At 66.9% G+C, this 23,941-nt stretch overlaps 3 protein-coding genes across 10 annotated transcripts; all 3 read right to left on the bottom strand.

Annotated features, from left to right (window-relative positions):
• Nucleotides 1–27: 27 nt before the first annotated feature.
• On the bottom strand, nt 28–3,916 carry RHBDL1 (rhomboid like 1). 3 transcript variants are annotated; one of them, XM_020886406.2, is made up of 8 exons: nt 2,515–3,916; nt 1,914–2,075; nt 1,460–1,684; nt 1,231–1,379; nt 998–1,110; nt 826–926; nt 684–744; nt 28–613 (listed from the first exon to the last, which is right to left on the bottom strand). In XM_020886406.2, the coding sequence occupies exons 1-8, from the start codon at nt 3,010–3,012 to the stop codon at nt 342–344; spliced, it is 1,581 nt and encodes a 526-aa protein (XP_020742065.2). In that variant the 5' UTR covers nt 3,013–3,916; the 3' UTR covers nt 28–341. The 3 variants fall into 3 exon arrangements, with proteins under 3 accessions (XP_020742065.2, XP_070316498.1, XP_020742067.2); XM_070460397.1 differs by having other exon boundaries at nt 1,460–1,633; XM_020886408.2 differs by lacking the exon at nt 1,460–1,684.
• A 91-nt stretch (nt 3,917–4,007) lies between these two features.
• RHOT2 (ras homolog family member T2) lies at nt 4,008–9,344 on the bottom strand. 5 transcript variants are annotated; one of them, XM_070460393.1, is made up of 19 exons: nt 9,199–9,344; nt 9,037–9,095; nt 8,883–8,964; nt 8,761–8,804; nt 7,867–7,920; nt 7,386–7,438; nt 7,201–7,309; nt 7,017–7,118; nt 6,847–6,945; nt 6,611–6,719; nt 6,400–6,520; nt 6,118–6,202; nt 5,902–6,044; nt 5,718–5,818; nt 5,503–5,633; nt 5,328–5,414; nt 5,095–5,217; nt 4,805–5,004; nt 4,008–4,577 (listed from the first exon to the last, which is right to left on the bottom strand). In XM_070460393.1, the coding sequence occupies exons 1-19, from the start codon at nt 9,233–9,235 to the stop codon at nt 4,451–4,453; spliced, it is 1,866 nt and encodes a 621-aa protein (XP_070316494.1). In that variant the 5' UTR covers nt 9,236–9,344; the 3' UTR covers nt 4,008–4,450. The 5 variants fall into 5 exon arrangements, with proteins under 5 accessions (XP_070316494.1, XP_070316495.1, XP_020742064.1 ...); XM_070460394.1 differs by having other exon boundaries at nt 4,801–5,007; nt 9,199–9,343; XM_020886405.2 differs by having other exon boundaries at nt 4,805–5,007; nt 5,902–6,008; nt 9,199–9,343.
• Nucleotides 9,345–9,513: 169 nt separating this feature from the next.
• WDR90 (WD repeat domain 90) lies at nt 9,514–23,656 on the bottom strand. Of its 2 annotated transcripts, none has more exons than XM_070460391.1 (42): nt 23,554–23,656; nt 23,261–23,352; nt 22,960–23,136; nt 22,762–22,870; nt 22,419–22,580; nt 22,044–22,158; nt 21,900–21,967; nt 21,458–21,555; nt 21,161–21,376; nt 20,948–21,010; nt 20,650–20,718; nt 19,915–20,025; nt 19,702–19,847; nt 19,574–19,631; nt 19,058–19,176; nt 18,833–18,976; nt 18,615–18,745; nt 18,429–18,545; nt 17,893–18,128; nt 17,612–17,751; nt 17,345–17,475; nt 16,872–17,002; nt 16,472–16,633; nt 16,153–16,281; nt 15,914–16,068; nt 15,782–15,822; nt 15,478–15,606; nt 15,186–15,353; nt 14,814–14,911; nt 14,246–14,348; nt 13,956–14,077; nt 13,689–13,848; nt 13,405–13,595; nt 13,160–13,328; nt 12,928–13,039; nt 12,653–12,824; nt 11,388–11,510; nt 11,024–11,198; nt 10,780–10,910; nt 10,348–10,677; nt 10,139–10,223; nt 9,514–9,880 (listed from the first exon to the last, which is right to left on the bottom strand). In XM_070460391.1, the coding sequence occupies exons 1-42, from the start codon at nt 23,561–23,563 to the stop codon at nt 9,723–9,725; spliced, it is 5,556 nt and encodes a 1,851-aa protein (XP_070316492.1). In that variant the 5' UTR covers nt 23,564–23,656; the 3' UTR covers nt 9,514–9,722. The 2 variants fall into 2 exon arrangements, with proteins under 2 accessions (XP_070316492.1, XP_070316493.1); XM_070460392.1 differs by having other exon boundaries at nt 15,914–16,044.
• Nucleotides 23,657–23,941: the final 285 nt, after the last annotated feature.

The raw sequence follows: 23,941 nt of genomic DNA, 5'->3' as shown, positions 1-23,941 counted from the left end.
GCCCAGGGCCCCAGTACAGCCAGCTGATGCTGTGTAAAATATTTATTCATTCTTCAAAAAGGCTCAGACTGCAAGTCTCAGGGAAGAGGTGGGGGCAGGGTCTCCTCTGGGGCCACCCCTGGGGACCTCCACCACCTGGCCCAGGCCAGCAGTCCTTGCCCCTCCAGCCTGGGAGGGGGTGGCCAGGGCTGGTGTAAGGCTTGGCCTGGACTCAGTGGGCCACAGGGGCCACCATTCCACACCGGGAAGGAGCAGCCTCGAGACTACATTCACTGAGGGTGGACATGCAGGCCCGCCCAGTGGCTGGCCCTGGGGTCCACACCCTGGCCCCTGTGACCTTGTCAGGGTGGTGGGGGGATATGGGCACCCAACAGGTCGTAGGCAAAGATGTTCCAGAAGATGGCAAACAGCAGGAAGGTGCCATAGGCAAGCAGTACCACCCACCAGCCGCACTGGTCCCGCAGGCGCTCTTCGTAGCTGCGCAGGATGGTCAGGCCCATGCTGACGCCCACCACCGCGCCCGCCAGGTGCGCCATGAAGCTGGGCTGTGGGCCTGAGGCAGGCAGTGGCGGGGAGAAGCGCAGCCATACGGCCCGGCCCACCTCGGAGCTCACTGCAGGGGGAGGTGGCAGGTGAGGCTCCCTGGCCAGGGGCTGAGGCCCCCGCCCTGGCTCCCTACTTACTGCACACCAGGGCCAGCACCATCCTCAGCAGCTTGTAGGGACACCTCATCCCAGCCCAGTTCTGATGGGGTGCAAAGAAGAGGCGGTGAGATAGGTCTCGTGGGCCCCTCCCCTCACCCCACCCCAGGGGCTGCCCCATTACCATGACGACATTGGCCAGGTGTGCAGAACACAGGGCATAGACCCCGCCGGAGCCCCCCACCACAGGGGCCCGCATGTCAGTAATGGAGACGGTCAGGGAACCTGTGTGAGCAAGGGGAGAGCCGTGAGGGTGAGGCCGGCTGTGGCAGCCCCGGCGCACGCAGCTGCCTCACCTGCCAGCACACCCGCCAGGTAGAGCAGGCTGATGCGGAGCAGGCCGTGCACCATCTCCAATGGCACCCCGATCATCAGCTGCAGGAGGGCATTGAACCCCAGCTGCTCCAGCCTGGCCATGGAGGGGGGCAAATGGGTGTGAAGGGAAGGGTGGGGTCCACAGTGGGGCTACCAGCCCCCTGCCCCCACTTCGAGGGGCTGAGCTCTCCAGACCCAGATGGGGGGTGCTCACCCGACATGCATGAACATATAGGTGAGGAAGCGCCAGGCCCGAGCCCGGTGGCCGGGGTGGTACACGAGGGGGCTCTTCATGTACTCGGGGTGGTAGGTCTGCAGCACCCACTTGTTGAGCCGGGCCCCATAGCACAGGAACACGATGATCTGGGGGGACAAGTGCTGGGGCCAGGCAGGACCAGGGGCGAGGGAGGCGCCCGGGGAGCTGGCTGGACAGGCAGGCCCACCTGGGCAAGGGTGACTGAGGCCATAAATACGGGGGGCGGGCAGCTGCGGTGCCGGTAGAAATACCAGTGGCGGTCCACCTCTCGGGGCAGGATCTCGTAGGCCACGTAGCGCACGAACCGCTTGTAAACACCCAGGCCTGGCTCATCCAGCAGCCCGTCCCGAGGCAGCGCCCGCTGTCCGTTGGCGATGGCCCGCTTGAAGCTGCTTGAGCGCTTGCTGCTGATCTAGGGGGCGGGGCCCAGGCATAGACCACCATACTCCCCCCACCCAGGGACGCCCCTCCTGAGGGGTCCACCCAGCTCCTCACAGGGTCCCAGGCTCTGCCCTGTGTCCACAGCCCTCCCCAGTGGAAAGGGCAGGGAGGAGGGGCCACCTGCCCACCCCACTCCAGCCAAGGGACTGCACATGCTAGGCTGGGCCCCCACCCCAGCTGCCCGCCCACAGTGCACTGACCAGGTCCACCAGCTCCTGATAGCAGACCTGGCCCCGCTCGTTGCTCTGGGCCAGTGCCACCAGCATGTCCAGCTTGGCTGGGTCCAGGGGCAGCTCATGGCGGTGCACCAGGCCAGTGAAGGTGTCTGCACCAATGAAGCCTGTGTTCTCAGGGTCCAGCTGCTGCAGTTGGGGGGAGGCCAGCAGCCAGAGCTTGAGCGTGGGCCTGGCCCCCAGACCACAGGGCTGGGCAGGTCAGCCTGGAGAGGCAGCCTCTGAACACCCCAGGTCCAGGTCCCTGTACCCACGTGGTCCTAGGAGCTGCAGGCACCAGCGCCTAGGTCCCTGGCCTGAAGCTCCGCTAGTTCTCCAGGGTTCTCCCCCTCATTTAAGCCCTGCCCATCCTGGAGGGGTAGGGCCAAGGTATGAGGGCAGTCACCCCCCTCCCGCCACGCTGCGAGCGCCCTGCTCTGGCTCGCCCTTTCCTGGGTCTTGGGCGGGAGGCTAAGGTCGCGCAGGGAGACGCTGGGCTGAGGGTCTCTGAGAAGTCCGTTCCCCGGCCCACCCAAGGGCGAAGGGCCGCGGCGGGGGCGGTGCCGTCGCCCCCCACCTCTGCACGCACCTGCTCCTGGATAAGCTGCAGCAGCGAGCTCCTGTCCATAGAGCCGGGCCGGGGGCCGGGGCCGGGGTCGGCGGCCGCGGCCGGGAGGGGCTGCTCTGCGGACGACTCCGCTCCGCCCCGGCCCTCCGGCTCCGCCCGCTCCGTTCGGCGCCGCGTCACGGAGCCGCCCGCCCCCGCCGCACACGCCACCGACGCCCGCCCAGCCACGCGCGGTCGGGACACGCGCGCACCCCGCACGAGGACGTGCCCGGGCAAGAACGGCGCGCGGCTCCCAATTCCCATCCTGCTAGTCCCGCGGAGCGGCAGCCGTGAAACTGAGTCACGCGCAGTACCCAAGACCCTCCTGCACACGACCCGTTTTCCCGGGCGGGGTGTCAGCGCCAACGCCACCTCCTCGGGGAAGGCCTCAGGGAACAGCCCACTGCTGGGACTCTCCAGGCGGGGGCTCCCAGAAGGTACCTCCCTGCAGGCAACTTGCCCATCCTGACAGCCTAGCATCAGGCCCAGCCCACATAGCAGGGGGCAGGGAAGGCCTGCAGCTGGCCCTGCTTAGCGGGTGGGGACCCACACACCTTGGGCTGGAGGCTTCTGACCCCGCCTGTGGCCAGAGCTGGGATGGGGAGGGGCCCTGGCCCATAGGGAGGGCAGGCAGACCCCTCCAGTAAGGAAGATGGCACTCGGGACGCGCACCACAGGGCCACTCTCACCCCCATGCAGCTGGGTCTTGGGATGGACGCAGCAGCAAAGAGCATCCTGCCATGCCTGGCACCAGTGAGGACTGCACCAGGAGCCTTGGGATGGTCGGACAACTTCCGGGTCTGACCCCCAGTCCCTACTGGGCTAGGTCTGAGCGTTCCTGCTGGGTGGGCAGCTCCCTGCCCCCTAGAAACAGCTTGTCAGGGCTTGAGGGCCTGGGCCCAGGGCCTGCCTTGCACAGAAAGACCAAGTGCGGGACGGAGGGGACGGGAGCCCAGGATGAACGCCGGCGTGAGGGCCTGAATGCCAAGCCAGGCCCCCACCTCAGCCCCAGGAAGGCTCTCTGCCCCCTTGTCCTCAGGCTGTCCCCTGCCCAGTGGGAGGGACAGAGGCTCTGGGGAGGGGCGGGGCGGGGGTAGTGGTGAGAAAGAAGGCAGCTTCCCCATAACAGGGCATGCCAGCATATCCCAGAGCCTCAGCACACTTCAGCCAAGCCAACAGGTGGAGGCTGAGATTGGAGAGTGGGTACACCTGGCAGTGGGGGGAGGGGGTCGCATCAGTGGGACCTCCAGTATTAGGCACCCCAGCCTCACCCTCAGCCAGTGTGGACTCCATGGTCCCCAAGGCTCTGAGGCTGCATCGGGGCCGAACTGGTCCTGACCTGGACCCGAGGCCCCAGGATGGTGACCCAGGCCAAGAGGGGAGGCATGAGCTCCAGAGGAATGTTCCCAGCCCACACTCACAAGGACGCACTTCAATTAATTCAAGAAGTCGTTTTCAGTAAGCAGGACCCAATATGGAAAAGACGCAAGTGACATTTAATCAGGAAACCCAATCTCACGTCTGCCCTGGACTGGTCCCTGGGGGGTAGGGGGGGGGGCACATGCTGGTCCAGCCCTTTCTTGCTCCCACCCCCTGCCTTTAGCCCTAAGTTCCTGCCTTCATACCCCCTTCACACCCACTGGCCATACACCAAGGACCAGGAAGAAGGGATGGAGCCCTGAGAATTCGGGTCTGGGGGCACTGACTTGCTCAAACACCCCTGGTCCCTCCAACACCTGCTGCCCACAGAGGCAGGCCACACCCAGCACCTGCAGCAGCTGGGAGCCAGCCTACCTGCAGGCGGGGCAGGGGCAGGGGCAGCGGCAGGGCAGTGGGGGGCTGTCCTCAGGAGGAAAGTGGAGACCGGGGGAAGCCCTGCCCCCGCAGCACCCTGAGATAGACCGCGGGGCCCGGGGCCTCATCGGCTCTTCACCAGGACCCTATAGAGGGAGAAGCTGAGGACGGCAGCGACGGCAGCCCCCACGGCTCCCAGCGCCACCCGAAGCCAGAAGGAGGTGGCCTGCAGCTGCCCGTGGACAAGGTGTCTGCAGGAGAAAGGAGACCCTTGCTGCTGTATCCCCGTCTCCCAGAGACCACCGAGCCGCCGCAGCTGCTCCCTGCCCGCGCCCACTCGACAGACCGCCCCAAGCAGGGGCAGCCTGAGAGGCCTGACCCCTAGGGCCTGCCCCGCCCCACCACAGTGCCAACACCAAGCCACGCCGCCCTCCTGGGACAGGGTGCATCTCCCACGGGGCTGTGTGCTGGTACCCACGGGAAGGTGGCCATTGTGGCCAGCCGGGTGAAGATGCCCAAGCGGGGCTCAACTGGGCCGGCACAGGAGAACGGGGCAGGGGCGGGCAGCCGGTGCCGCCGGCAGAACTCAGCAGGCGACAGGCCAGGCAGTGGGACGCCTCCGGGCAGGTCAGCCTTGGAGCAGACGAAGAGGCAGGGGGTCTGTCCATCCATGTAGTGCTGCTGCAGGGCGGGGGCCGTGTGAGTGCGCCGGGGGTCCCTGCTCACGCCCTGCTACCCCGCAGGCCCTCAGGGCGGGCGGGACCTTGCCTTATAGACGCTAGCGCACAGCGCGAAGGACCTGGGGTCACTGCCGTCAAACATCAAGCAGGCCACATCACAGGAGGCGTCCGCCGAGGCGGTCAGCAGGCTGTCCGCAGCCACCTCGCACAGCTAAATGGGATGGCCGCAGAGGGGCACAGGGCTGGGTCCCTGGGCCACGCTGCGCAGTGCCCCCCCGTGTGCACATGCCAGGCCCACCCTGGGGACCCCCTGGCACTCACGATTAGGTACTTCTCCTGCCCGTTGACCTGCACTGTGTCAATGGCATAGATGGAAGGCTCCCCGGCAGGCTTGCGGGCATCCTGGTGCTGAGGAGGGAGGCCCCTGCAGCTTACGGCTCGGCTGCTCCCCAGAAGCCCAGCCCCCAGGCCCCCTCATAGTCTCGCAGATGCTCACCCCCAGGCCATGGCCAAGGAAGGCCTGCAGGAAGGATGACTTGCCCACACCAGGGGCCCCCACCACCTTGCACAGGAGGACGTTTCTCTGCGTCTGTCCCTTCTCCTGGTCCAGCCTCTTCTCCCGGGTGACTGTGGGCAGGGAGAGAGGATGAGCAGGAAGTGGGGGCTGCCAGGGAGGTGCTAGCCAGGGGCCGGGGTGAAGCGGGCACCCACCTGTGATGGCGTGGGCCTGGGAGTCCTGCTCGCAGAGTGTGGGGTAGCCCAGATAGCCCAGGTGCTCAAGAGAGCGCCGGACATCCAAGTAGGTCACCAGGCTGGGGACAGGAGAGGGGGGCACGTGGCATCGCCGCAGGGCAGAGGGCATGGGCCTGTCTGGGCAGGCAAGGGCTACACTTACGTCCACTGGCACAGGTACCCGTGCAGGGGCAGCCGCCCGGCCTTGGTGCGGACCGTGCTGGGGAGTTGGGGGCCCCAGGGAGCAGCGGGAAACACACTGAAAAGGCTCTGCAGCTCCGCCGGGGAGAGGGCACCGTCCCGGTCCTGTGAGCAGAGGGGCGGCAGTGACAGGCGCTCAGGGGGCTGCGCGGGCGCAGCCGGGGCCCAGCACCCTCACCTGGTCGTGCTTCTCAAACATCCTCTGCACAAACTGGTAACCTCGGTGGTTGAGCTCGGCACTGCAGCCAGGGGGCACACGGAGCCTGTGGGCACCGGGGTGGGGATGCGCTCAGCTCCCGGGCACTGCAGGGCACTTCCTCCCAGCACAGGCCATCCAGGCAGGCAGCCAGCCCCCCCAACCCAGGGAGAGCACGCCAAGGGCCCCCAACGCAGGGTCCAGGAGCCCCATGCCCAACCCGACACAGAGTGGAGGAGAGCCTGGAGCCTGAATGCCACTCACGGTGGGCAGAGGTAGTCAGCTGTCAACTCCAGCGAGTCTCCATAGCCAAAGCGCCTCAGGATGGTCCACGTGGTCTCGTGGCGGCCTCGCTGGATGAAGAGCGTGTTCAAGAAAAGGAAGCCTGCTCAGGGATGCAGAGGACGGAGTGGCACCGGGCACAGCCCGGCCTCGCCCACCCCCGACCCCCGGGCAGAAGGGCGTCAGGCCTCACCGTCCAGAGTCAGTCGGTCGTCACGTACACCTCCCGCCACGTTTTTGCTCACCACCATCTTCACGTCTTCCAGGGCCTGTGGGGCCAGAGGGTGCCCGAAGCAGGACGTCTGTCTCCAATAGAAAGTGGTTGTTGGTTGGGCACCCTCTCCCTCTGTCTCGAGGGCGGCCCAGGAGTGGGGGCTGCTGCCACCAGGGGGCGGGGGATAGGGAGCCGGGAGACAGGCGGGGCCACACCTGGAAGGCGTTGAGCTCCTGGTCACTGAGCGCCTGGTCCATGTCCTGGTCTGAGAGCTTGAAGATGCGGGTGAGCGCCTGGGCACATGCGGGCCTCAGCTGTGGAGATGGCAGCTCAGCACCCCCGCCGCTCCCTCCTGCTCCCCCCCACGCCAGCACCCACTGCCCACCTGCTTGGCCTCAGGGTCATAGAGGGGGGCTGTGGGGTGCAGCACGGCCTTCTGAGCATAGTAGAACAGCTCTGAGATGTTCTTCAGGTTCTTGGCCGAGCACTGGGACATGTGGGAGCAGACTCGGGTGAGACGTGAAAGCACACGCCCTTGCCTCTGCAGCCCCATGGCCCTGTCTGCTCACCTCCACGCAGGTCTCGATCTCGGGGAACTGGCTCATGATGGGCAGCACGGCCTCCATGGAGCCCCCTGGCCGCAGGTCTGCCTTGTTGCCCACCAGGATGATGGGAACCCTGGGGAGAGGCCCACGGTCACCAGCGATCAGGGAGCCGGCAGGGCCCCGCCTCCTCCCCAAGCCCTGCCTACTACCTGGGTCCCCTCTTGGTATCCCCGTTCACCAGCGGGATCCATTTGGTTCGGATCTGAAAAGTAAGAGCTGCCCGTGAGGGCTGGGGCCCACCCGGCCCACAGCTCCCAGGTGCAGCTCTCACTTGGCTCAAGACAGGCCCACTGAGGAGGGAAGTCACGGCCACCAGCAACAAGGCCAGTGCAGGAGAGCAGCCAGCAGGCAGTTCCCAAACACTCACAAAAGGCCTGGCGTCAGGAGCCCTTCCCCCCAGGCCTAAAGACACTCAGATGTAAGGCCATCCACTATCTCTGCTCAGACACGTTCTGGGGAATTCCAGGGAAGATGGATGCCAGGGGCCCCATGAGACTCCCCAAAGCCCTCGTGAGACATGCGGTCTGCCACGGGTGCAAGTTGCCCTGAACCTGGGCCAGCCTGGGGTGTGTGTGGAGAACAGGCAGGTGACCAGGCTGAGCACCAGTAACAAGAACCTGGAATGCTCACCTTCTCGACAGTGGCCTCTTCAGACACGTCATACACCACGCACACCACGTCTGCCTGTTGAAGGAGGGCAGAGGTCGCACGGCGGGACCTGAAGCTTCCTGCTCTGCTCACAGGCGAGACAGGACGGGGCTCAGAGACCAGGGAAGCCCACCGCTTCAGCTGCTCCCAGGCTGAGTCACTGGCCATTGGCCACCCACACCTCAGGTCAGCCCTTCGCTGCCCACTTCCGCTGCAGAAGCCAGGCCCTAGTACTCAGCTCTGGACAGCGAGTCCCATGAGGGCTCAGGACACAGCCATCCTGACACTTGGTGCCCCAACCCCAGCCTCAGCTCTTCGCTCGTTGGCCCCTACCGCCAACAGCAGATAGAGGGCGACAGCACAACGGGGGTGATGGTAAAACAGTGGCTGTGGCCCGGACCCTGGCCAGCCGCACCCCAGGACACAGCGGAGGTTGCAGGGGCGGCACCCGAAGCTTAGTCCAGGCCCAGGTTCTCCGGAAAACAGGAAGGTAGAGAGCCCACAGCACTGTTCACGGCGCCCAGTGCAACCGGGAGACCCAGGATGGTGCATTGGACTAAAGGGTCAGGACTGGGGGTGTGGGCACACAGTTGTCCAACGGATCACTTTCAAGAACTTGGAGACTGCTCCCCAGGGTCCGCAGAAGAGGGAAGACGAGGGGAGGAGGGCTGGAGGGCTGACCAGCCTGGTGGGCAGGAGAGGCAGAGCCCCACCCCCGCTCGAAGAGCTCCACGCGGGCAGGTCGGGACAGAATTAGCAAGGTTGTGGCTCCTTAATCCGCTCCCTCGGAGGATGAAGCAGATCAAGCCGCGGTGGCTCGGCCCCCAAGCCGTGAGCCCTGACCCGGTGCCCAGCAGCCCCCAGGACACCCTGTACCTTGTCAATCTCACCCTGGAGCTCCTCCACCGTCTGCTCGGTTTCTGAAACAAGAGACCCCGCTGCAGACCTGCCAGAGACGCCGGCTCCTGGATGGAACGGCGGGCGGGCGGCTGCGCTACCTGAATAATCCACGATGTGGGTGGGCACCTTCTCCGGGGTGACGTCCGCGGGAATCGTGATCTCCTCCGCCCGGGCGGGGACCTGGGCAGACGCAGCCGTGAGGGAGCCGGGCAGGGGCGCAGGGGCGCGGGGGCGCGGGACGTTCGGCCTTACCTCCTCGGGGAACTCCTCGCCCACCAGCGACAGTATCAGCGACGTCTTCCCCACCTGGGCTGCGCGGGGCAGCGCGGTCAGCGCGGAGGCTGAGGTCGCGCCGCCCCGCCCCGGCCCGGCCCGGCCCCGAGACCCCTGCCCACCCGGTACCCAAGCGCCTACCCTCGCCCAGCAGCAGGATGCGCACGTCCCGCTTCATGGTGGCGCCGGGAGCTAAGGCCCAGACCTGGGCACACCCGCCCACCCACCACCGCGACCGCGACCCAGACCCGGACCAGCGCTCTCGGAGCGCGCACTTCCGGCCCCGCCCACGCAGCCGCACTGAGACCGGCGGGCCAGAGTGGCGGCAGAGCGCGGCGGCGCCCCCGCGTGGGCGCGCCAGGCACTGCGGGCGCGCGCGGTCCAGGCCCGGAGGAGGTCTGGGGCTGCGGGGAAGCTGAGCTCGGGCAGTAGTCTGCAGCGACCAGGAGACGATGCTTCACCGCTACACGCACATTTATTTGAACTGTACAAGGCAGAAACAAAACCCCAAGGGTGAGGGGCTCCGAGTACTTCACACATGTTCGGGTTCCTGATGCTTCACACACGCTCCTGAGGCGCCGGTACAGAGTGGAGAGCCCACGGGGCCGACCCAGCTTCTCAGTGAAGCCTCTGCCCAGGCCAAGAGCCCAGCTGAGCGGTAGGGCTCAGCAGCCTGTCACTTCCCACACCAAGATCTCGCTGTAGGCTGCCGTGAAGAGCAGTTTGGCCGACGGGGCAAACCTGCACAGCTGCACGGAGTCGTCATGGCCCGCGAAGTCCTGCACGGCCCCCGATGAGCGGTCCAGCAGCCGCACCATGCGCTCTGCAGGCAGACAGCAGGGGCTGGGCCAGGGCGGGGGCGGGGGCCTGCTGCCCCCCTGGCCCTCTCCCCAGACGGAGCTGGTGCCTCGCTGGGGAACCCGGCGCCCCACCCCGTCACAGATCTATCCGTGAGCCCCGGGAGCGGTGTCCTCAGTCCACCTACAGGGACAAGGAACCCAGGGCCCAATGGTGAAGAGTATGGCTCTGTGAGGGTACACAGCGGTGCCCAGCCAGCCCCACTCAAGTCACCAGCACTCACCAGAGAAGCCAATGGCCACGAGGTGGGCCCCAGGGGACAGACTCATGGACACAGCAAAGAAAGGCAGTGGGATCTTCTCCACCACCTGCAGGCAGCAAGCAGGAGGCTCTGGGGGAGGGGGGCTGGGGGAGGGGTCCCTGACCCTGAGACCTGTCCCTCCCCAGCTCTGGGGCCCGCAGGCTCCCAGCACCGTGGAGAGGCGCACGTGCCTGCTTCTGGCGGAGGCTGTAGAAGACCACCTCGGGGTGCACACCAAGGCCTGTGCACACTAGCAGCGCCGGGTCCCAGGGGCAGAAGGCAGCGAGCGAGGGTGGCAAGCAGCCGGAGGCCTGTGGAGGCACAGTGCAGGGTGGGCAGCCGGGGCACTGCGCCCATGGGGCTGCCAGGACGCTTACCCCTTTGAGGCCGGGCGCTGGGAAGCTCAGCCAATCCACAAGCTCACAGTGGTCGCGCAGCCAGTCAGAGGCCCAGACGCTGACTCGCTGGTCCCCGCTGGCGGCCAGCCACAGATCTGTGCCCTCTGCCCCGAAGTCTCCACACTGTGGGGACAAGGGCTGGTGGGTGTCACCTGCCCTGTTCTCCCTCCCTGTCCCGCCAGCACCCTGGCCTGGGCCGGCCCCACCCAGGAAGGACCATGTCACCTCCTTCCTTGTGCTCTGGAGGGTGCAAATGGGGGCGCCACGATGGTCACTCAGCACCCGGAAGGTCATCCCCGTGCAGGGGTGGCTCACGGCCACGAGCCCGTCCTTGTCTCCAGAGACGATGGTCTGACCTGGGCCAGGCAGACCCTGTGCTGTCACTCGTGCACCTGGCCTTCAGCCCAAAGGGGTGACCTGGACCAGGCAGAGCCGCAGAGCCGTGCCGCCACCGGGAGCCCAGCCTCACCATCAGCAGAGAAGGCGAGGGCTGTGATCGCAGCCACGTGCGGGTACATCTTAAGCTCCACGGCTGTGCGCGGGATGCTGAAGATCCGCAGTGCCCCGTCGCTGTAGCCTGCTGCCACGTACTGCTCTTCCGGGCGTCTGCACGACAAGGGGCTCCAAGCCAGGCAGAGGCAGCTCTGGGGACCACCGGCAGAAAACATCAGGACTCCCCAGGAAGGGGCGGGGCGCAGGCCTAGCCAGACACTGAGACTGGAGGGAGGCCATGGGGCCTGCAGGAGCCAGGCCAGCAAGCACCTGGTCCAGGCTCTACCTGGGCGTGCCCCCAGCCCTGGACGTGCCCTCAGCCCTGTAGCACCACTGAATACCTGGTTGAGCACCTGGAACTGGATCAACAGCTCCGTGCTAGCCACGCACCATACCCTCACGCTCCCATCATCACTGCACGTGGCACAGTGGGACTCGTCGGGGCTGAAGGCCACTTCATTCACCTGTGAGGAGCCACCAGGCTGCCTGAGGCCCACGGCCAAGGAGGGACACAGCATAGCCACGTGGCTCTGGAGAGCATCCGCCTCCCCCTGGAGCTGCCGGGCCCCAGCCCTGCCACAGGACACAGCCTCACTGTCCCAGCCTCCCGAGGTCCCCCACGAGGCCTGGGTGAAGGCCCCCTCCCGAGGTCCCCCATGAGGCCTGGGTGAAGACCCCCTCCCAAGGTCCCCCACGAGGCCTGGGTGAAGGCCCCTCCCGAGGTCCACCACGAGGCCTGGGTGAAGGGCCCCCTCCTGAGGTCCCCATGAAGCCTGGGTGAAATGTGAACCACAGGAAGCCCACCAGTCAGTTGAACTTGACCGTCCACTTGCTGGGATATGACAGAAAGAACAGTCCTTACAGAACCTAGAACATGGGACTTCTGGGGGCCACAGACTGAAGTAAAGGACGTGCTGTTAACCGAGCCTCGTGGGGGGCGCGGTGGGGGGCGGCCTGAGATCATCATGTGTGTGGAAAGAAAGATTACACAGAATCAGGGTCTCTGGTGTAAAACAAGGAGACGGGGAACGTGCACCAATGAGGTGGGGACAAAAGCCAAGTCTTGTATTTGAATAAAAAAGTAAGAACTGAGTCCTGCTTGGGCGAGAAGTGCTGGGCCCTCTGGCCCTCAGACTGTGACCTCTAAGCCCAGTTCCCACTGGAGAGGCACAGAACCAGGTCAGGCAGGCCAGGGTCAGGCAGAGCTGCAGAGGGAGGGCCTGGAGCACACGTGCCCCTCGGGAGGTAGGGCCGCAGTCACCACCAGCTCAGGGGGACTCAGAGCCAACAAGGCCACTGCCACCGCCGCTGCCAGACACGGGCACTGCTGGGCAGACACCAGCTGGCTGGCCCTGCCTAGACCCCGGCCTGGCCTCCAGACCCCGGGGGCCCTAGAGGGGCACACCCAGCCCGCTGGTGGGGGATCCCAGCAGGAACAACCAGCTTTCTCCAAGTACACTACAAGAAACAGAGGCGGGACAAGCAGGGTCGCGAAGGCCACGGCCTGGGGCTGCTGCGGGGACGCCTCGCGGACACAGCACCCACGGGCGCAGGGGGAGCGCGGTGGCTCCCCCGCCGTGTGAGCAGCGGCCCGCCCGGCACTCACCTTGCTCCGGTGGCCACTGATGAGGCGAGTGCTGGTGCCCTCGGCCCAGCTGATGTACCAGAGTGTGCCTGCCGTGGTGCCCACCACACCCATGTCCATGCTGTCATGGAAGACCGCGCTCACGACAGCCCCGTCGAGGGTCAGTTCACGCTCCAGGAACACAGAGCTGGACCTGGAGAGCAGGGGTCACAGGGCTTCCTCGAGAGCCCAGGGCACTGCCTCACCCGAGCACACCCCTGGGGGTGGGCCCAGCCAGCTGGAGGGCCCACGCTCACCTGGCCCCCGAGCCCTGGCGCCGCAGCTCCGGCACGGCCCCCACGTCCCACAGGCGCAGCCGACGTGTGTTGCTGCCGCTGACCAGCCAGGTGCCTGAGCACAGCAGCACTCCTGGGGAGCAGGAGCGGGCGTGAGCCGTGTCCCCAAGGCCTGGGGCTCCAGAAGGCGTCCCGCCGCCCCGGCATCATGACTCCCAGGGGGAACCGAGCCGCGGGCTCTTCAGACACCCACCGATCTCGCCGTCATCTGCCTCCCAGGCAAGGAAGCAGCAGTCGGCACGCATGTCCCACACGCACACCTGGCCCTCACTGGAGCCGCAGTAGAGCAGGGGTGTGGCCCCGTAGCAGAGTGAGCTCAGCTCCCAGACCCCCGCCTCCTCGGGGACAGGCTCCCGGTGGGCCTGGCGGGAGAACGGGGGTCAGCCACGCCCGGGCTGCCACACCCCATCTTCCAAGGCCACCTCCGAGCCCCGGCACCTGGAGGCTGATGTCACCTGCCCGCCCCCACAGGAGCTGCAGGGTGAGGACACCCCGGCCCACGCAGGTCAGTTTGCCGGCATCCCAGGGGTTGAAGGCCACACCGTGCACCGGCTCTGGGAGGCGTGTGGAGGACACGAGCTCGCAGGTGGCCATGCTCCATAGGGCCAGGGTGTCGTCACCATAGCCCCCTGGGGAGACGCAGAGGGCCTGTGTCAGCAGCCCAGGGGTCCTAGGACAGGCAGGGGCTCAGAGACCACAGTCCTCCACCTCCGCCCGCTGACCCAGTGTGACCAGGAGCCTGTCGTCTGGTGAAAAAGCCAGAGCCTGGACCGTGGTGTCGTGGTGACAGAGGAGCTGCCGGCAGGAGCCCCGGGGAATGTCCCAGAGACGGATCTGGCAGCAGGAGGCAGCGCCGCTTCGGCCAGAGGCCGAGGCCAGGACCTGGTGGTGGAGGGGCGCTGTCAGCAGGGAGGGTGAGGTCCACGGGCCTGCTCGAGCTGCAGGGGCACCTCAACTCTGGGCCTGTGGGGGTGCTGCAGGGCGGGCACCTGGGCATCGTGGCTGAGGGCCAGCGTGGAGATCTCCTCGGGGTGGCCGAGCCAGTGCTGCTGGGCGCCCGAGTGCAGGTCCTCCACCACCACCAGGCAGCCACACGTGTAGGCGAAGAAGCCTGTGGGCCGGACAGAGCCCGGCAGGTCAGCACGGCACGGCGCACCTCCCCGTGGGCCCAGCTACAGGGGCTCACACCCATGCCCTCCCCCATGGAGAAGGGCTGGGGACAAGAGGCCCAGAGGGGCAGCAGGACAGGCCCCCCGCAGCCCCTGGGCCATGGCCGCACCGGTATCTGGCCTCCAGACGAGGTTGGCGCGCCCGTTCCCGTTATAGCCCACGACGGCCTTCAGGCGCAGCCGCTCGTCGCCAGCAGGGGGCAGGGAGAGGCCCTGCGGGGAAGTGGCCAGGACGCGGGTGCCCACCTCAGACTCTGCCCTCAGGCCAGGCCTGGATGAGCCCGCAGGTGTGGCTCCGGGCGGAGGCGGCAGAGGGCAGGAGCGTGGGAGAGAAGGGAGGCCAGGCAGGGGCTCCTGGGGATGGCCTGGGGGGCAGGGAGGAGCCTAGAGAAGGCCGCGGTGTGGGAAGGCAGGAGGGAGCCAGCACGGTGAGCTGCTGCACGGGACACTCCTGGTCCCACTGGCAGCCTGTCAGGAGCACAGGCTGGGTGCGAGGTGGAGGGTGACCAGCAGCCTCCGGCCCAGGGAGCCGCCCCAGGGACACGCCAGGAGCCACTGCTGACGGCGGGGCCGGGGGGGCGGGAGGGGACCCTCCGACACCACAGGCCGCGCTGCCTGAGCCTGGCCTCCACAGCATCCACCAGTGGCCGGGACCAGGACGACCCCCACCCCGCCCACCTGGGCCGGCGAGGAGGCCTTGTAGCGCGCAGTGAAGTGCCGGTAGGAGTTCGGGTGAGCGGGGGGCCGGGCCCTGGCTCCCCCTGTGCTGCAGGCACCTGTCAGGCAGGGCGAGAGGCTGTGGACCCCCGGGACCACATGGCAACCTCCCCGCTGTCGCCCTGTCCTGGCTAGTCAGAGGCTTGGAGTCAGAGGGCACGGACAGGCTACATCGCCCTGCCCACCTGGCTTGACCGGGGCCTCAGGCTATCTGCCCTGCAGGTGACCCCCCTTTGCTGGGGCAACTGGCTTTGTCCTTAGACCACCTGGAATCCACCTGGGCCCCAGCCCAGATGCGAGACCCTGCCCCACTCTGCTGCACCGCCTGCTTACTGGGCCAGCCACAGGGGTGGGGGCGCCTGCCCAAGTCCCGGGGGCTTCCTGTCACCCTGCAGGCCCCTTCGCCAGCCCGGCCGGCTTCCTTCTGGACCATCACGGACAGGCCTGAGGCCTGATGGGGATCCTCGGGGCCACGGCTCTCGTCTGATAGGAAGAGGGCGCCTGGGGAGGTTGGGGAGACAGCAGTGGTGGGGGAGCAGGTGCCCGGAGCCTCCAGCCCACCCCCAGGCCAGGAGCAGCAGAGCATGCAGGGGGAGCCTCCCCCTCCCAGGATCGCTGCCCTCACCGTCAAAGCCTTCAGGGGGCCCAGCACAGAGGCCCGGCCGGGGTAGGAGCGCCGGGGGTGACATGGACAGCTGCTGGAGGGGCCCTCTGGCCCCGGATGCCATGCCCTCCAGCTGTTCTGAATCTGGGCCTGCGGACGGAGGAGCCAGGCTGTGCTCAGAGCTGAGGGGCGTGGGCGCAGAGCAGGAGGTGTGCCAGCCCCCGACTCCCAACCAGCTCTGCCCTGGGGCCCCAGCACAGCATCAGCATGTGCCTCCCACACCAGCGGTCACCACAGGGCCTGCCAGCGTGGTGGGGCCACTCACCTGCTTCGCAGGTCAGGGGGGCCCCGGGAGCACCCTGGACACTGCAGAGGCAACAAGAGAGGCTGTCAGTGTGTGTGGGGGAGGCAGGGGCCCAGAGAGGCCTAGCAGGTTCAAGTGAAGGCAGACACTTGCCTTTCTGGGGAGCGCCCCTCACGGGGAACCAGAATGTCCCAGAGGAAGATGGCATCTCCCACGCTGAGGAGCTGCTGCTGGTCGGGGGTGAAGGCCACGGCCCGCACTGGCTCCGAGTGGCCAATGTACACCTGGGGCGGTGGTGTCGCACAGACCTGAGGAATGGCCCTTGCGCGGGGTCAGCCCAGAGCGCCGGGGGCTGTCCTCCACCCTGCTGCGCCCCCGCCCAGGACACACACCTGGCAGCTGGGGCCGGCCTGCACCGCGTAGTCCCACAGCCTGAGAGCCCGCTCAGCGGCTGTGAGCAGAAAGCGCCCGTCCGCGCTGAGGGCCAGGGAGGCGCAGGCCGCAGGGCGGCCACAGGACAGCTGCGGGAGAGCACACTTGCTGCGAGGAAACGTGGGTGCGCCCAGGACCGCTGACCGGGGGAGCCCTCCCCAGAGCGCTGCCACCCGGGCGCAGCAGGCAGCCCAGGGCCGCCCCGCCGCGGGTGCTGCGGGCTGCAAGGCCGGAACCGGGAGGAAGGGGGCCAGGCCACCAGCCTCGGCCTGAGCTCACCTCCCGGACCACACAGCCTGATCTGGCGTCCAGCACGGCGATCGTGTTTGAGGAGGTGGACACCAGCAGGTGGCCGGGGGGTGAGGGGCCAAAGCAGAGGGCCACAGGCGAGTCCAGGCAGCTGCCAGCCAGGTCCAGGGTGCTGATGTCAACCCTCAGAAGCTGCGGGGGAGTAAGTATTGCCCCCATGAGCTCCAGGCGGAGCTGGAGCCCCAGAGCCGAGGCCCAGGTGGTGGGCAGCTGTGGGCACTCTGCCCTGCCCAGCCACCCACAGGTCACATGTCCTCTCTGCAATGAGTGTGGCCTTCTGCCCACAGGAATGACCCAGCCATTAGGGTCAGGGTTGCCCACAGACCCCGGGCACCCTCAGCAGACACACGCAGGGCTCCAGCTAACTCACCTCATCCAGCGAGGCTGCGTCCACAACGCTCACCGTGTACTTGCAGGGACCCACGAAGGCCAGGAGGCGGCTGTCCCCACTGACCACCAGGACGCTGGAGCTGGGGCAGGCCTCCTGGCACACCACGTTAGCTGCCAGCACATAGAGGCGGGCAGTCAGCTGAGTAGGGCGGGGCCCCACGGCAGTGTGCACTGCCGGAGCACTGGGACTCTCCCAGTGACCACCCAGAGACCGCCTGGCCGGCCCGAGACACAGTGTCCGAGGAGGCCGGCCCTGCTCCCTGTTGCTCAGGCTGCAGGCGATCACCCCTTCCTGGTGCAGGGCGGGCACACACTGATCTCTCACTTCCGCGGTGCTGGGCAGTCCTAAGACCACACCTGGCCCCGTGGGTCTATGAGTGAGGCTACAGGCCACAACACCACAGTCAGGGAGGTACTGGGAGGCCCACGCAGGGCTGGGCGTGGGGGCCTGACCTGCCACTCGCAGGACGCGGCACCGGGGCGCGCCACTGTGGTACTGGGCCAGGGTGCCCCGGGAGCAGGTGCTGAACAGGAAGCGACCGTCGGGGCTGGTGGCCAGGCCGGTGATGGCTCCTCGGTGACACCTGCCCCACACAGAAAGGTGTGCAGACGCTCACAGGGTGTCCAGGGGCAGCGGAGGGCGGGCTCTCCCAGAGAGCCCACACTCCAGCCCGGCGTCCACTGCGGGCGTCTGTGAGGCAGGCCCGCCTGGGCGCCCACCTATGTTCCACCAGGACCTCGGCGGCTTCCAGGCTAAAGGAGCGGACAGCCCCGCTGCTGAAGCCACAGAAGAAGGTCGGCTGCGTGGGGTGGAAGGCAACAGCACACGGGGCCTCCTCGGGCGACGCGAAGTCATACAGCTGGGGGGGAAGGGGGGAGCCGCATGAGGGTGGACAGCAGGACCCCGAGAGCCGGTCTCCCCAGGGGGCTTGCACCTCGGGCCGCCCGCCTGCAGCCTCCAGACCGCCCTCCTAGCCGGCGCCCCTCTGGCCACACCCCACCTGCTGCAGGGTCGCCAGGCCCCAGACGCGCACAGTGTGGTCCTGGGACACGGTGGCCAGCTGTCCCCGGCTGCGTTCGGTGGCAAGGGCCAGCACCGGGGCGGTGTGCGAGCGCACCAGCACGCTGTACACCTGCGAGGGGACGTCCAGGAAGCCCAGGTGGCCCGAGGAGGTGGTGGACAGCACACGCAGGCCGCCGGGGCTGACGCGGACGGAGGTGACGGGGCCCTCGTGCTCTGCAGGCAGGGGGCTCGGTGACCGCCGGGCCTGCAGTGGGGCAGGTCCCGCACCAGGGCCCACCCGGGCAGGCTGACCACAGCCAGGCTGTACCAACCCCTAGCCCCTTGTCCAGAACAGCAAGAAGTGCATCTTCCTGCTGCCTGGAGCCCCCTCTCCCTGTGACCTAGGACCAGCACCGCCCCCGTGACCACCCACTCCCAGGTTCAGGACACGGCCCTGTGGAGCCCCACGCTGTCCAGCCTGGGGACATGGCCCTCCTGTGCCAACCCTGGGGCAAGGTGGTGTGCAGGCCCCACCTGCCTCCAGGAGAACGGAGGAGAAGTCCAGCGGCCAGAGGCGCAGGTAGCCATCCTCGGAGCCCACAGCGCACGCCGACTGGGAGACGCTGAGGCTGCTGATGGCGATGCCGGGGCCTGGGTGGGGGGAGCCGGGTCAGCCCCCAGCAGCAGGACCCCTCCCCCTGCGCAGCAAGGCCCACCTACTCAAACTGAAGGTCTGCTTCTGTGCGAGGGGGTCACAGGGGTTCTGCAAGGGCAGGAGACGGCGAGCATGCCTCACGGCCATGCGCTGGTGGTCGATCTCCAGGATGTGGCCGCTGCGGCTGCACACATAGCTGCCAGGGAGCAGCAGGTGAGGGCTGTGGGCACCACGGGCGGGGCGCCAGGCCTTCAGGGAAGAGGGCGGGGGGTGGGGTGCTTACAGAGTGTGGCCATCCTGGGCTGGCCCAAAGGCCAGGTCAGTGAACTCCAGCGCATGATGCTCCCCCAGGTCCACAGCGCAGGAGCGCAGCACCCCACCTCGGAGCCGCCACAGCCGCACACTGCCCCGCCCGCACGACGCCATCCTGCAAGGGTGGGAGGTGAGTGGGGTGAGGGGCAGGCTCACGACTCAGTGGCCCCAGCACCCAGAGAGGGCGGGCGATCACCTGGCTTCGTCAAAGAAGGCCACCTGGAACGCCTGGACATCAGCGTCACTGTGCGCCTTCGCAAGGATGATAGCCTCTCCGCCTCTCCCCAGCTGGGCCATGCCCCACACCAGCACCGTCTGCAACAAGCCTGCACTGAGTGCCCACCCGCCCGCCCACCCAGCCTCTCCAGCAGAAGCCAGAGGAACCTGCCATGCCCACCCAGGGTGTCCACAGATGTGTGTCTGCAGAGAGGAGCAGAAAACGCAACCACAAGTGGAGGGGAGGCCCCAGGGGGAACACCCAGCTTCAGAGACACTGGCGTGAAAAAACATCCATCTCAGGCCTGCAGAACTCGCCAGCAAAGAGAACAAGACTAGTCACTCAAAAGACAGCTCCATCCACAAGGGTGAGACAGATGCCCTGCGAAGTGTGTGACGTGGGGGTGCCCGGCCAGGATGGGGTAGGCCAACGGGGGTCCCTGCCGCCTGCCTGTACCCTGGGACGGCTGCCCCGCCTCCCCGCCAGCCCAGTTACCGTCCGCCCATGGCGGTCCTTGCCGACGCCGAAGAGCAGCTCCCCGCTGTTGGAGAAGCTGTGGACAGAGGCGACAGTCAGCGTCACAGGGGCTGGCCCCCACCCCCCCCCGGAGGCCCTGCACCCACCGGAGGGAACAGATGGTGTGGACCGGGCTCCGGAAGAGGGCCAGGCAGCTCCCTGTCTGGAAGTCCCAGAGACGCAGCATGCTGTGGGGCCAGGCCTGGGCAGAGGCCAGCAGCGAGCCGCTCCCGTCCAGCGCCAGAGCAGAGACCTGGGGGCAGGGAGTTAGGGAGGGTATGGGCCAGCAGACCAGGCTGCCCCAGGCCAGGGCTGCCCACCTTCTCTGTGTGGCCAAGGAAGAGACGCTGCTCCCGGGTTTCGACATGCAGGACGACGATGATCGCGTGGCAAGGGTACACAACAGCAGCCCCATCCGGGGTCCACAGGGCCTGCAAGCAGGGGCCAGAGGCTGAGGTCACAGGCTTGTCAGCTTCACTCCCCACCGCCCGTGAGCCTCCCGAGGCATAAGCACAGGAGTCACCGCGTTGCTTGAGCCAAAAGGGCAGAAAAAGCCCAGTCACATGTGGGCACGGCAGGGCTCCCGCTAAGCAAGAAACCATGGGGTTCAACTAACAAGAGCACGAGAGCCCACAAAGACTCAGAGCCCACAGCCAGGACAGCCTGGTGAGCACACAGCCACCTCTCCCGCGGCTGCCTCCACAGGGACCCTGTCTTGTCCACACCAAGGCCCACTCGGTTGGACGACATGCATCCAAGACTTAAAGGATGAACAAGGGTCTCAGCTTTCTCAAAGCTCGAGCATCTGGACCAGCACCGCCCTGGCTGGTGCTCACAACACAAAGGGCCGCCTGTGTCTGGACATCAAAGCACCAAAGAGGCACCAGGTGTGTGTGGATGCGGGCGGGGCTGGGTAACCACAGCAGTGCAGGGACCCAGTGCCTAGGGGAGCTCAGAGGTTCACGCAGCCAAGGCAGGGAAACGCGGCGTCTGCCTGCTGTCTGCTTGGTGTAGCTGATTCTTGTAGGACCCAACAAGAGCACAGAACTCCTCACCCATTTGGTGCTATGACCCCCAAAGCCGATGACCCCCTTGAGCCTCAGGATCGGATCTGGGAGGAAGCTCTGAAACAGGTAGACGCACAGTGAGAGCCAGGTGGCAAGGTCCCTGTTGCAGCAGGGCTGCCCCACCCAGAGCCAGTTCCAGCCTCCCAAGAAAGTCACCCAGTCCTGAGCTCCTGCCAGCCACTCTGCGGCAGGAAGCCAGAACTGCAGTCACCGTGCTGGACCCTCCAGGTGCCCCATTCCTGAGGTCCCCCTGCAGACCACTGGGGCTGGGCACCGACTCTCTTACTCCTTCTTGAAAACGCTTCTTGCCCAAAGCTGCCTCCGGTAAGTTCTGCTTCCTGCCAGGAGGCTGGATGGGAAGGGACCGTCAGAGGGGACCACCCACCCCTTGCCCGTTCCCTGCGGGCAGCATCCCAGCAGCCCTCCATCCACTGCTCGTCCCCACATGACTCCCTTGGGGGCGCAGTCCAGCCCCACCTCCCTCGGGAAAGGCACGCACCTCATTTGGAGCTGCATCCTCTGGGGCCATGGGCTCCGTTGCCTGATGGGCAAACACGTGAAGGCCGTCACTGGCTGCATGCTCGTCAGTGGTCTCCACCCAGGCCGAGGGCTCCTGGCTACAGTCACCAGGGCCAGCCACACTGGAGACCTCTGAGCGCTCACAGGACACGCGGACCTCTGGAAGGGGCCTGGGCATGGCAGGGGCCCAGCGGGACTGCAGGAGGACAAGTGCCCATGAGCACCCTGCCTGAGGCCAACACCCCCAGCCCCATCTCCGAGGGCACCGGGCACTCACGGCTGTGGGGTCATGCTTCTGGACCACGAGGGTCCTGGGGTCCCGCGCAGGTTTGCTACAGGCTGCTGGGGAAGGGAGCAGCCGCGGTACGTGCCCCGCTAAGACCACAATGGAGAAGAACCGACTGAGCAGAGTACAGACAGGCACAAGGCACTGGGCGGGGCAGCAGGGGGCCCGGCCTTGCCCACTCTGCAGGAGAGGAGCCAGGCTGACAGCGGCAGTCCGCCCTAGCAGGGGCCCCAACACCCATCCCAGCAGGAAAGTTTGAAGCCCCAAGCACTCAAGTCACAATCTACCGCTGCTCCAGGGCTGCCTCCCCGCGCCCTTGCAGGCACCACACTGGTGGGGTCACCTCCCCAGATGCAGCATCAGGCCCCCTCTCCTGCTGAGCACCATGGGCTCTGCAGACCTGAACCAGGTCACCTCTGCCCCACAGGCCCACCTGCCTCAGGAGGGAAACCGCTCTTCTGCACCAGCTCGGAGGGCGCGTGCGAGCTGCCGCTCGGAAACCTCGGCAGGGTAGAGGGAGAGTCAGCTTCTGGGACAGCCCTGCCCTCCCTGCGCCTGGGACGGCAGAGGCACTCACCGGATGTGGACATAGCGATCGTGCCAGCTCTCCCCCTTTGGCACCGGGAAAGCCATTTCTCGAGGTATGGGGGTAACAGGCAGTTTTGCGCGTCGGGCTTCAGCAACAGTGATGGCTGCAAAGAGCAGAGTTGGTCCAGGTCCAGGGAACCGTCCAGGCCCTTCTCCCAGTCCAGGGGTCTCAACACCAGCGGCTAGCAGGGTCCCGCCTGGTCACCAGCCCAGCCACCACTCCTTCTGACAGCTGCCTCGGGAGCTGGGAGGCTCAAACTGGCACAGCATGGGCATTTTCATGGAGTGCCAGGGATGGAGCGGAGGGTGGCACCCAGGGAGCAAAAGCAGGTGGGCTGCAGGCTAACACAGCTGTGGCCCTCACCAGGGTCGAAGCTCAGGTCACTGGTGTAGAGGCTCCGGACCAGCATGCTGGCACACAGCCTGACGCCCTTCAGATGACTGTAGCATCGATGCAGGTAGACCAGCAGGATGTCGTGCAGGTCAAGCTGCAGGCAGGTCCAGCGGGCACCAGGGAAGGCCACACCTGGCAGGTGTGCAGGACTCATGCCAAGGTCAGCACCGGCCACAGCACTGTGTCCTCGGCCTGTTCCCAGTCTCACGGCCACAACCACGTGACCCCCACCCAGACCTCCCCCTGAGCCTTCTGACTGGACGCCTCTCCCAGACCATCCCCTTGTCCCATTCATGCCTCATCTGCACGTTACCTTCCCTGGGTGTCCCAGCCTCACAAATGAAAGGGAACTGAAGCCACGTAGCTGTGGACTTGAACTCCTTGAAGAGGTTGGAGAAGGAAACTCGGATGACCTGGCTGTCCTGTGGGACACAAGGTGGACATGAGGGGTCAAGGCTGCTGCAGAAGTGCGGGGCAGGCCCCGGGCAGCCTCCACCTCTCAGGTCGGCACCTCAGTGGACACATCCAGGTGAATGACGAAATGCTTGGCAGGCAGTGGCCGAAAGAGCACGTACAGGTACCGTCCGTTCAGCCCCAGGGACTGGGTGCTGGTTTTGGGGAGCTGGATGTAGTTGCTCGCAGAGACAGAGCCCCGCACGCGGTACACGGTGCACTTGAGAGTCTTGTCCTGGACAGAGAGACGTCTTGCAGACGTCCTGCAGCCCGGGGAGGCCAGGAGGGCTGCAAACAAACGTCCAGGGAGAAGAGAGGAGAGGCCGCCGCTCCCGCCGCCGGGCGCCCCGGCCACTCACCGTCACGGCGGCCACGTCGCCCTCCTTAGTGGAGCGCTTCCACTCGTCCACCTTGAAGTGTCTGAAGACGTTGAGGAACGGCTGCTGCCACACTGGGGGACAACGGGACATGAGGTGCCAGGCCCACCGCAGGTCCAGGGAGGGCCCGGCAGGGCCTGCGCGCTCCCCAGCGGTGACGGTCAGCGCGGCGCGCGGACTGGGCTGCGACCGAGTCTCAGCACCAACCCGTGCGCGGCGGCGCCGGGCCTTGGACCCCAGACCCCCGCCCCGGGCCCATGTCCGCGCGCCGCTACCTCGCGCCATGACGCCTCAACTCGCACTTCCCGCTTCTGCCGACGCGCACCGCACGCAGGGCACGCAACGCGTGCCTAGCAACAGAAGCCTGGCAACGGCGTCACTGACGCTGCACGGCGGCATGTACGTCACCGCGCCTGACACGTGACCGCGGCGCAGGGCGGGGCCAGACCCCAGTGGGCCCGGCTACCTCTCCTCTGGTCGCCCCGGGTTGATGTGCAGCCACTTCTCTACTGCTGTCTTGCCACGGGGCAGGACCCTCCGCCCCCGGGCCTCTGCGGCCATCCCCAGGCCGGGACCCCGTGGGCATGCCCTAGCACCCCCGGCACCCCCGCTGTGAGGTCTGATCAGGGAGGTTCGTGACGCCGAGTCCCATGTTCGCGATGG

The sequence above is a fragment of the Odocoileus virginianus genome, chromosome 33, assembly GCF_023699985.2.
Source record: "Odocoileus virginianus isolate 20LAN1187 ecotype Illinois chromosome 33, Ovbor_1.2, whole genome shotgun sequence".
NCBI classification, from domain to species: domain Eukaryota; kingdom Metazoa; phylum Chordata; class Mammalia; order Artiodactyla; family Cervidae; genus Odocoileus; species Odocoileus virginianus.
The sequence above is the reverse complement of the archived record's forward strand: the minus strand, read 5'-3'. Positions and strand labels throughout refer to the sequence as shown.